The 11,055-nt window shown below is 55.3% G+C and overlaps 1 protein-coding gene across 1 annotated transcript; it reads right to left on the bottom strand.

Moving 5' to 3' along the window:
* Window positions 1-76: 76 nt before the first annotated feature.
* On the bottom strand, window positions 77-10,519 carry SERPINA5 (serpin family A member 5). Its single transcript, XM_039254550.1, has 5 exons — window positions 10,435-10,519; window positions 3,610-4,242; window positions 2,290-2,560; window positions 1,780-1,930; window positions 77-1,166 (listed from the first exon to the last, which is right to left on the bottom strand). Exons 1-5 carry the CDS (start codon window positions 10,442-10,444, stop codon window positions 978-980), a joined length of 1,254 nt encoding a protein of 417 aa, XP_039110481.1. The 5' UTR covers window positions 10,445-10,519; the 3' UTR covers window positions 77-977.
* Window positions 10,520-11,055: the final 536 nt, after the last annotated feature.

The raw sequence follows: 11,055 nt of genomic DNA, 5'->3' as shown, positions 1-11,055 counted from the left end.
CCTAGCACCAAGCCTGGCCCGTGGAAGGCTATTGATGTCCCTGTTCCCAGAGTTACTTCCACATGGACAATGACACTCAGTGTTTGCAAAAGGCTTTATTGTTCTCACTGACACTGCAATTCACTGTTAGCATCAATGTCTTTAGTTGATACTCTGGTATTTGCCACAGGCCTCCCGACCCCAGCCAACGCCCGGAGGTTGTAACTGAAGCCACAGGATGGTTTGATGCCGTGATGGGCCATTACCACGCTGCTGTCCACTTGCTGTCCTTCATTGACAAGTAGCACTTGAATGTAGTAAAACCCACTGTGACTGGCAGGGACACTCCAGCCTCTTTATATGATGTCATGGAGCCTTCAGCCCTTGACCTGACCCTTCATTGTATACATGGGGGAAATCGAGAGGGACACCATTACCCCAGTGTCCCACAGCTGGTTGGCCTGGACAGAAGCCCCATTCTAGACTCCCATGTCAGTGTTCTTTCCAGCAGATAAATGCAACCACGCACGGTAAGCATGATGAATTTCAAACCATGATGAACTGATAGCTGGGATTACCTGCCGGTGGAGGCCTCGGCTTGGAAATACACTTCTTGGTAGAAATGTCGACCGCAACAATCCCTCAGAGCTTTGTGGCCCTGGGCTGGGCGTCAGGTGCCTGGGCTCTGGGCGTCTCTCTACCACTCACATGCTGTGTGACCTTGGGCAAGTCAACCAACCTTTCTGGGCCCCCAGTGCTAGACTCCACTGATGAAGGGTGAGGGCAAGACCAAAGGCTCTTCTTCCAGGCCCCCATACCTTGCAGTTGTGTGAAAAGAAGCCATCATCCGTTTTTCAATGCTATTATTGTTATTACTTGTAAAAGCTTCAGTAGTCAATGAAACCTGCGTAAATCATCAGTTCCCAGCAGACAGATGCCACAGTGAGCCTTCAACTTCTGCTACGGAGGCTTGTGGCCTTTCAGGGGAAACACCCCCCTCAGGGGTGGGTCACTTTGCCAACGAAGAGGATGTTGGTGAAGTTCTCTACAATGAGCATCATAAATGGCCTGTTGAAGATGACCCTTTGAGAGCTAAGTGCAGCCGACCTGAACATGAAGATCATCTCTGTGGCTGCGGCCGCTTTGGTCCCCGACTCGTCCACCTCCACGACGGCCTTGTGCACCATCTGCAGAGCAGACATCACGTGTCACTGAGCCACCGGGGCTGGAAGATGCCATCACTAGAGATGGCAAAGCTGCTGCCTGTGGCGTCGCTGTCCAAGTGTCTGTGCAGCTGCACCACGAAGCATGTAGCAAATGACACAATTGTGTGGCTACTGTGTACCAGGGTCTGTGTCTGGAGGTGACTGGGCAAGGGCCTGCCTTTGAATGCTCACAGCACCTTCCAGCAAGGATGTGACTCTCCAATTTCATATAGAGAAAAGAGGCTCAGAGAGGTCAAGTAATTGTTGGAGGTCACACAGCTAGTGAGTGAAGGAGGTAACACCTAATTCTTAGTTTTGATTGCTTAATACAGGCTCCTTCCCCCAGGACACATTGCACATAGGATAAGACACAAAAGGATACCTTTGCTTCTTGAGAGAAGAAAGGAGAGTGAGAGAGAGGGGGAAAAATATGGAATGTGGAATGGAATGGAATGGAGTGGAGTGGAATGGAATGGAGTGGAGTGGAATGAGAGTGGTGGAGTGGAGTAGAAAAGAATAGCACAGAATAGCACAGCATAGCATAGAATAGAACAGAAATCTCTGAAAGCAGGGGCTCAAGAGCTTCTGAGCTCACCTCAGACACCTGGATGCAGTTGGTGCAGTTGGTGATGCCCGTCAGGTCAGCATGGGAGGTGAAGACATCATTGATGCCCAGCTTGGGGAGGACTTCCTGCAGCTGATAGGAACCCTCAATGGAGAACTTGGGAAGGTAGAGCTCAAGCTGCCTGGAAAGAGGAGAGGAACTTTCTTAGACTCTTCCAGAGCATCAGCTCACTGAGCTCATATCCCTGCTGTCTCCCCTTGGCTTCATAATGACCCTTCAGCCCCTTGTCTAGAGGCCCCCCACTCTGCACTTGGACCTGGGCTGCCCCCAGGACTCCCCGCCCACTCTGATGGCACCCTCAGGACATCAGGCGTCTGGCCCTGTTCCTTCCAGCTGGGCCAGGGCCCCAGGGGCTGGGACTTCACATAGTCTCTCTGGCCTTGGGGGCAGCTCCCGGGCTGGGGTGAGCCCTTCCCACTCCCGCCATGTCACCCGGCGGTGTGCAGGCCAGGCTGGGGCCCCACGTCGTCTGAGGAATACCTCTTTGTGAACATCCTGAGCCACCTCCTCAAGGTCCTCTCATTCAGTCCGTCCTCCAGCTGCCCCATCCTGCCCTGGCTGGGGAGAACGAACAGAGCGGTGGCGTTGCCTTGGTAGGGAACCCCCACCACCCTGCAGGAGAGGCTCCGGTCCAGGAAGTAGTAAAAGTGGTCTTCGCACTTCATCATGGGTACCTGCACCACCATCTCCGAGGTCACGTGGAAGTCCTGCTTACGGGTGTTTTTGAGGCTGAAGCTTGTCTCCCACTTGGCTAAATATTGAAATGGATAAAAGAGAGAAATTCTCAGCCACAGATGAAAAGCGTAGAGACGGTAAACCCATCCCTCAGACAGATCTCACCCTCCTCAGCGAGGCCTCCTTGGTGCTTGTGATCGCCAAACCCTTAGGAGATAAAGGCTTGCCTTTCTAGAACTTCGGGGACATGCCTGAGCTTTCTGTGGGGCTTTTCCTTCCACGTGTGCAAAGCCAGGAGGCTGGTTTCCATGTCTTTGGAAGCCCTTAACCACTAATGTTGCTTGTTTGACTCTCTGGCATTACTCAAGGTCAACTATCCAAGGGAAGAAGGTGAAAACTCTGGACGGCTGGCACTCTACCCAGCTGAGTTATTCTGTTCTCCACTCTTCTCCCATGTTTGGATTTTGAGCTACATTTGGGAGAGAGGTTTGTAAGGTTCCTGGAAGTACACAGTTCTTCCTACTGAGAAGCCTTCAGTTACGCTTCCTGCTCTGTCTGATTCCTGCATTTTCGCATCAACGGGATACAAGTAGTTGTTTCCACCTTCTTCATAACCATCAAATACGGAACCCATCCCTGTGCCCCACTTGGCTTCTGTCACAGCTGTCCCCTGCAGCCTGGTGTCATAGCAATGGCCCTGCACTGGGGGACAAGAAATCTTGGAATCCAAGCTGGATCTTTGCCATTTGTGCTCTTAGGCAGAGGGGAGGTGGTTAACAAGTTAACTATTTTCCTCTCTCCTCCCTCCCTTCCCCTCCTTTATCCACTCCTGCCTTCCCGTCCTCAGCCTGGCCCTAGACAGGCACCGAGGGACTCAGCGTCTAGAAGGAGAAGCAGATGTGAGAGCCGGTGCTGGGGAGGGGTATCCCCAAGAAATGTCAGGGAGATGAGCTGATATCACCTCACACCATAAAAAGATGTTTGTCTTCCCCTCGGCTACTTGTTGGCCTCCCTCTGTCGACAGGCACCAGAAGGGACTAAATCTACTCTCACTCCTGTATATGTGGGGACCAGGACAAAAGCAGCAGAAAGGAGAGAGCTCAGGCTCGAGCACAGGGGTCCTACCTTTAAAGAAAATGTAATTCACCATCACCATGACCTCAGTGCTGTCTAGGTCCTTAACCAAGTCCTCAATCTTGCCGTCTGTTTGCTTTGCCACGTAATCGTTGATCTGCTTCTGGGCCCCTGCGGGGTCCCCAAAGTTGGTGGGGAAAGTGTCGGCCAGGTACAGCGTCCTCACGGAGCTCAGGAAGGCGTCCCGGATGTGCACCATGGGGCTGATGAACAGAGCGTTGCCGAGGCTCAGCTGGAGGCCCTTTCTGGGCCGGGCAAGCTCCCGCAGCAGCTGGTGGAAGGCATGGTGGAGGCCCTGCTCCGAGCCTCCCTGGGGACCGAGGCCCAGGCCTTCCAGGATCTGTGCCTTTGTGCTGGACCGGGCCCCCAGGGACAGCATAGCCAGGGACATGGAGATGCTTAGAGGGGAGAAGAAGATGTTCTGGTCGGGGACAGCCATAGCCAAGGCCCTGTAGAGGTCGAAGGTGAAGTCCCTGCTGGGAGGGGCCACCGTGCTGACCATGGGTGTCTCCTTGGCCTTCTTCTTTGACTCCCGGGAGTCGTGGCGGTGCAGGGTGGCCCCCGGTGGGCTCAGGAGCATCAGGCACAAGAGGAGGCACAGCGGCATTATGGCTGACCCTCGTTCTGAAAGGGAAAGTGGGAAGCTGTCCTCAGGGAGGAGACTGGGGGGATGTCATCCCAGAGATGTCACACAGCCTCCAAGGGACATGGCGAGCCCATGAGTGAGGGTTCAAGAAGAGCCATAGGGACTCGAGGACAGACACTTGGGGATGTGGGTACCTGACGGCGGAGCGAGGCAGGAGAAGGCAGAGGGTGCAGCCCCGAGGTGGGGGCTGGCCATCAGGGTGAGAATGCTCTCATCCACACCAGGGTACGCGTTTCGGGGGGTGGGATGTGGGGGTGGACAGCTCTCCTTATTCTGCCTGATCAGCATTTCTGAGGTTGCCAGGGCATGAGAAACCCGCTTCCGAAGTGGCCTGTGACTGTCGCTCCAATCCCCTGGGAGTAGCGTTTGCAAGGCCTCACGGTCCTTCCATGAACGGACCGACCCCCCATGGACCCCTCAGGACTCCTGGGTCTGTCCTTGATCCCTCAGCAAATGTATATTGAACATCATGGCGGGGGTGGGGGGTTGCTCAGGCTCAGAGAGTCATTAATGAACACACAGAGGCCAACCAACCCCTTCCTCCTTCCCCCGGGGCTGCTCCAGGACCCTGCGGCCCACCTTGTTCTCAGAGCCCCTCCCCCACTCCCCCCACCCCACCGCTCAGTGAGGAAATTCTGCCCTCTTCGTGTGAGCAGCCCGACTCCCTCCTATTCTGTGACGGCTGAATTGTGTCCCCCAAACTCCTATGTTGAAGTCTCAACTCCCCGTACCTCAGAACCTGACTGTATTGGAGAAAGTGCCTTTAAACAGGCAATTAAGTCAAAACGAGGTCCTATGGGCGGTCATTTGATGCAACCTGACTGGTGTCCTATGAGAAGAGGCGATGAGGACACAGATACACACACACGGAGGGGAGGCCCCATGAGGACACAGGGAGACCACCGCCCGCAAGTCGAGGAGCTGAGCAGACGGGCCTCAGAAGAAACCAGCGCCCCTGACACCTTGACCTGAGACTTCCGGCCTCTGGGCATTGAGACAAGAACCTTCTGCTCTGTGCTGCTTCGTTATGGCAGCCGAGCCAAGGCATCTCTTCTTCCTTCCGTCCTCCAGATGGGGAAGCCCTCATTTCTTGTGTCTCCACCGCCTCCTACGTGGGCTCTGGGGGGTCTTCAGTGCCCCCCTTCCTCCACTGTGTCCATCTACCTAGACCCCGCCTCTGCAACCAGAAACGCTTCCTGTGCCGGTGGCCTCCCACAGTCCCCTGCAGCCCAGCCTCCTGGGTTCAAATCTCAGCTCCGCTACTTCCTCTGAGTGTGGTTTGGAGCAAGGCACTTACGGCCCGTGCCACTGTCCCCCGCCTGTACCACGGAGGTGATGACAGTCCCCGTGCTGGGACTGGCTGGGGGCTTTAAGGACTCAACATACGTGAAGTGTTGCATCAGGGCCCCGCGCAGACCGGGGGGAGTGGTAGTGTGAGCTGTGGCTGTGGCGGCGTCCAGCCAATCCCCCACCAGGATCCCCATTTCCTCTGCTGTGTCCTGGGGTACACGCTCCCACCGCTCTCACTGCGGCCTGCCTGACCGCTGATGACAGTCTTGCTCCGGGGTGAGAACTCCCTCTAGCTGGGTCTTCCTCCCCCTTGGGCATCCTGTCACCAGGTCCCCAGCCTCAGGGCCCTGCCAGAGTGACATGACCCATGCAAACCCAGCCCCCAAAGGGCCCCAAATGCCTGCACTGGACATTGTATGCAAAGTGGCCCGCTGAGGTGGTGGTGCTGGTGCCAATGAACTGGGGGGTCAGGCTGACCTGGGCTGTGATTGTCTTCGAGAGAAATCCAGTGACTTGAGCAGGCCATGCTCCAAATTGCACCCCAGCCCACAAAGGAGGCTCATTAGGAATGTTCTGTCTGCATAACCTCCAACCACCCAGGACCAAATAGAGCAGCCTCATCGATCTCCATGTCCGCTGTCCCCACCCTCTTCCCCACCATCAGCCTCACACCCTCCTCCTTGCCCTCCCTCTGTGAGCAGTGCCATTCTACAGCTGGGTAATCAGAAGCCCAGAGAGGTTGAGTCACTGGCTGACAGCGGCAAAGCGTGGGCTCAGACCCAGTTCTGACACTCAAAGCCCACGCTCTACACAGTCACACCGTTTGGCTTCCCCACACCGCTGGCCCTCCTTCTGTGTCACAGCCTCTCTGTGTCACAGTCTTTGTCGTCCCTGCCTCAGAAGCTACCACTATAGCTGCTAATCTGCAGATAGTTAAGAAACAGGGTCTGAACCTTCCAGGCTGACACTCCCTTTCTGTTTACACCCAGAGAATGGCAGCCTTTCAAGGACATGGGTGGGTGGTTTAATCTCTGTGCCCTTTAAAATGGACTCTTCTACAGCACAGTATGATCCCTCCTGTAGCGTGCTAGAACTGTCCACGGAGCAGGATCCTGGTAAACGAGCCATTCAGCTCACCTCCCCCTTATGATCAAAGATTAACGTTGAGCTGATAATCACCCTAAAAGAAAGACATTCAAAGAATAGTTGCAGACACAGAGGGTGTTTCCTGCTTGGATGGGGCCTTGAGGCAGTTGACTTGGGCAGGAGAGTTCTGGCCTCCTGTCCCTCAGCAGGCCCGGTGGCCTTGGGCTGTTCCCATCCCCTCTCTTGGCCTCAGTTTCTTCAAAAACAACTCAAGGTCTGTCATGTGCCACGGCCGGTAACCTTCTTCCCACCACTGCCCCCCCACCCCCGCCCCAACACCAGAGGTCTGGGGCTGATGGGCCAGAGCCCCTTTCCCAGAGCCCACTGAGTCCCCCTAGAGAGTGGGGTCTCTTTGAGGGGGCCCCAGCCTCACTTATTCTCCCCTGGGCTGCAGGTTGGGGATCTAGAAATCTCACTCCATCTGGGCCCACTCTCTATCTTTTATTAAAGCCACTACAAATATTACTACATTTAACTGCCAACAAAAGTAACCATTATGGACACCATTTTACAGGTGAATAAACTGAGGCTTAGCAAAATGGAATAGCTTGTGCCAGCCAGAGAGCGATCACGGAACCAGGATTAAACTCCAGATTCCTGTGTCTGGTGGACACACTGCTTCTTGTCTTCCTTTTGTGGCTCTGAGAAACGACCGCTCATTCCTCCTCTCCAGGGGCTCCTGGTGGGTTTCCCCGGGTCTCTTGCAAGCCGTTCACCTGTATTAGCTCGTTTCTACTCCCCCACCACAGCACAGACTTGGTATCATTATCGTCATTTGTACAGAAGAGGAAACAGAGGGTCAGAGAGATCGCTTCCGAGAAAATGGAGGCCTCAGGGTGCTTGTTTCATGATTCCTACTTTCAAATCCAGGCTGTGCCGTCACGCTACTGGGCCTCTGGTGGAAATGACAGAGTCGACAGAGTTTCATGCCACCTTGGAGCTGGGGGTGAGTCTGCTCTCGGTCCTGGGAGCCTGGCCCCTGGGGAGACCAGCTCTCAGCCGGGAGACCGGAGCCTGGCCTGGCCGACCCTCTCCTGGGCTCCCGATGCCAGTTTTTTGTGGAAATGCCCCACGGAGGGGAGCAGATGGTTCAAGTTCATCTGGCAACCCCAGGCCAAAGGGACTCGAGCCGGTGGGTGAGGACAGGGGTGGGCGGGTGCTGAGCAAGTCCCCCCACTGGTGCCCACCTTCCATGGACTAAAAATCTGTCGCATTTACTCCAACTGTCAGGCAACAAAGTCCTACTGGGCAACCTTGAACCCCGCTGTGGGAGGTGTGTGGCTGAGGAGGTCCATCCCCTGAAAAGGAGATGTGGGACTTGGTGCCCAGGCAGGGAGGGAAAGACAAAACCTCAGGTTCCCTGGATGCTTAAAGGGCCCGGAGAGCTTCCTGGGAGCAGTGACCTAGGCGCTTTCTTCACCCCCCCCCCCCATCTCCAGACCATCTGCGAGGCTCGTTGGTTTCTAGCTCCAGAACGGGTCTCATGCCTGCTCGCCTCTCCCCATCTTCACTGCCACGTCCTCATAGAAAACCTGCCGCCTGTCGCCCGGACCACCCCACACCTCCTCCTGCCCCCAGTCACCAACTGGGTCGCAGCGCCCGCCACCTAGGAATGCCAGCGCCGCCCTCCGTGCATGGAGCAGGACTAGCTGGTCTGTGTGATCACCACCAGGGACTGAGTCTGCCCGGCTGTCCCCAGCCTCAGCCTGATCTGCTCTGCCCTTGCTCACGTGTGTCCTCTGGAGATACTTGTCAGCTGGGCAGACAAGCCCCGTCACAGCCCTGGGCCCTTGCATGCTGTGCTGTCCCCTGGAACCTTCTGTCAGCCTCCCTGACCACGGCCAGCTTCTCCCTGGGCCCCAGGCCGCTGCTTGAATGCCACCTCTGGGTGATGCCACGTCCCTGCCCGGCCCCTCCCTCCGCAGTGCTGTTCTCTATCACGGCCTCTCCGTTACTACGCCATCAGCGATGGACGTGCAACCCCACATCGTGCCTTCTTGTGCCCCGGCCTCCCTCCCCGACTACACAAAGGACCCGCATGGACACCTGCTCTTGCTGGGAGATTGACATTTGCAGTCAAGGGGTGGTGCTCACACACCCATGTGGAATGAACGAATGAATGAATGAATGAAGTCCTTGTCCATGGTTCAGAGGTTTTAGACCACTCGCTGGATGCGGAGCCAGGCTGGGCAACCAGGGCTAACTCTGCCAGGTGACCTTGACCACCTCCCACGCTGCTGTTCACCTTCTGTTTCCTTTCTCTTTTTTAAAAACCATTTTCCTGGGGCGCCTGGGTGGCTTAGTCGGTTAAGCGTCCGACTTTCGCTTAGGTCATGATCTCACGGTTCGGGCTCTGTGCTGACTGCTAGCTCGGAGCCGGGAGCCTGTTTCAGAGTCTGTGACTCCCTCTCTCTCTGACCCTCCCCTGCTCACACAGTCTCTCTCTCTCCTAGAAATAAATAAAACATTAAAAATAAAAAATAAATAAATAAATAAATAAATAAATAAAAACCATTTTCCTGAGAGGCGCCTGGGTGGCTCAGTCGGTTGAGCATTGGACTTCGGCTCAGGTCATGATCTTGCAGTCCATAGGTTCGAGCCCCACATTGGGCTCTGTGCTGACATCCAGCTCAGAGACTGGAGCCTGCTTCAGATTCTGTGTCTCTCTCTGTCTCTCTGCCCCTTCCCTGCTCATGCTCTGTCTCTCAAAAATAAATAAATGTTAAAAAACAAACAAACATTTTCCTGAGGTGTGGCTGCCGTACGAAAAGCCACACCTATTTAGTGCGTACCCCCGTGAACCTGTTTACCGCGTCCACCCGTGATACCATCACCACCAACACCCACGCGTCCTCAACCCCCTCCCCACCACCTTATTCTTCACGCTATGGCTTCTCGATCAGCGAACTGGGATGTTGGCCAGGGGATCATCTTCCCCTTTCATGGTCGCATTTCCTGCCAAGGGCCTCATCCTTAGAAAAACTGATAATCACACTCCTTTTATGTCTACATTTTGCTCATGTCACAAATAGCCAAACAGCGTCCAGCACACAATCAGCCCCTGTGGTCGTTCTGGGAGGCAGCCTCCAGGGCGATCCCAACTCGGAAGCAGGAAGGTGGATATTTGACCACATCTCGCCGTTTCTAAAGGCCTGAGTTTGCAGACTCAGAAAACAGCAAGGAAAGCGATGGCTGGCAGAGGAGCCGGCTGTGTGCCAGACTCTCTGTCCCTACCACTTCTTTCTGAGTTTGTCTACTGCGACGCTGTCGGCATTAGAAGTCTGGTTATTCTTTGTCGTGAGGGCGGTGCTGTGCCCTGTAAAGGGTTAAGCAGCACCCTGGGCTCTACCAGATCCCAACTCAGCCCTCCTTCCAATTGTGCCAACTAAACATGTGTCCCAATGTTGCCAGCCGCCCCCTGGGGATGAAGCCACTCCTGGGCGAGAGCCACCATCTTACTGAATCCTCTCAGTCGCCATGCAGAAGATGTGATCTTTTGCATCTCACCTATAAGGAAACTGAGGCACAGCCAGATTTAGTGTCGTGCCCGGGGTTCACACAGCTGGGAGGGGGGCACACAGGCCCTGGCTCCTTCCCGGCCGCTGCGGGGAATTTTCCTGTTCACTCTGGGAAAGCGCCAAAGCTCTGAAGCCCTGCAAGTCCCATAACCCCGGCATCCCGTCCACACCCTCACGCCCACGAGCCCTCCGTCTGTCCACAGTGTCTGTACTTACTCTGTCCCATGGCTGAGCGTGCACACGGCGGAGGTGACAGCCCCTTACACTCAGTGTAAAGCAGAGATTTGGTGGGGCTGGAACCAGCATTTGTCACTGACCACAGTCAGGCTCTGACTCCGCCCCATTGGCTCTGCCCTGTTCTGTCCTGTGGGTTTCTAGCCAAAAGACTGGCTGCAGCAACAGCCACCTGAGCTCTGACCCTGGGCTCAATTCTCCACCAGCCCCACACAGACCCCTGTTTGTCTACAATGGTTCAGGGTTCTCAGGGGAATGACCTGCTGCTGGCATTCCAGACACAGGGAAAGGGATCCCCTCTGGCAAACGTCCCTCTCTCCAGGCTGATTTCTCTGTCTCCTGCAGCCACTTTGCTCTCCATCGAGGGGAGTGCAGTGTGAGCCTAAGATCTCACAGCCCCATGTGCTTGCCGGATTCCGGGTGGTGCTTGTTCGATTCATTCCATCGTGAGAATCTGGTGGAACCCAGAGGGGCTGAGGGTGTCACGACAGCTGGGTGAAGGGACCGTTGTATCCAGTGCCCTCTCTGCACTAATGATTGCATCGAGGCTCAAAAAGATGAATGGATTTTTCAGAATCATGCATCAAATTAGGGACAAAGTGG

Source organism: Hyaena hyaena, unplaced genomic scaffold, assembly GCF_003009895.1.
Source record: "Hyaena hyaena isolate Hyena2069 unplaced genomic scaffold, ASM300989v1 scaffold_493, whole genome shotgun sequence".
Classification (NCBI taxonomy): Eukaryota; Metazoa; Chordata; class Mammalia; order Carnivora; family Hyaenidae; genus Hyaena; species Hyaena hyaena.
This window is presented reverse-complemented; position numbering and strand designations above follow the sequence as displayed.

Coding starts and splice junctions, on each gene's coding strand:
- SERPINA5 (XM_039254550.1), bottom strand. Junction 2,561..3,609: donor GAATTACATTTTCTTTAAAG/GTAGGACCCCTG, acceptor TTCAATATTTAG/CCAAGTGGGAGACAAGCTTC. Junction 1,931..2,289: donor CTCAGGATGTTCACAAAGAG/GTATTCCTCAGA, acceptor TCCTCTTTCCAG/GCAGCTTGAGCTCTACCTTC.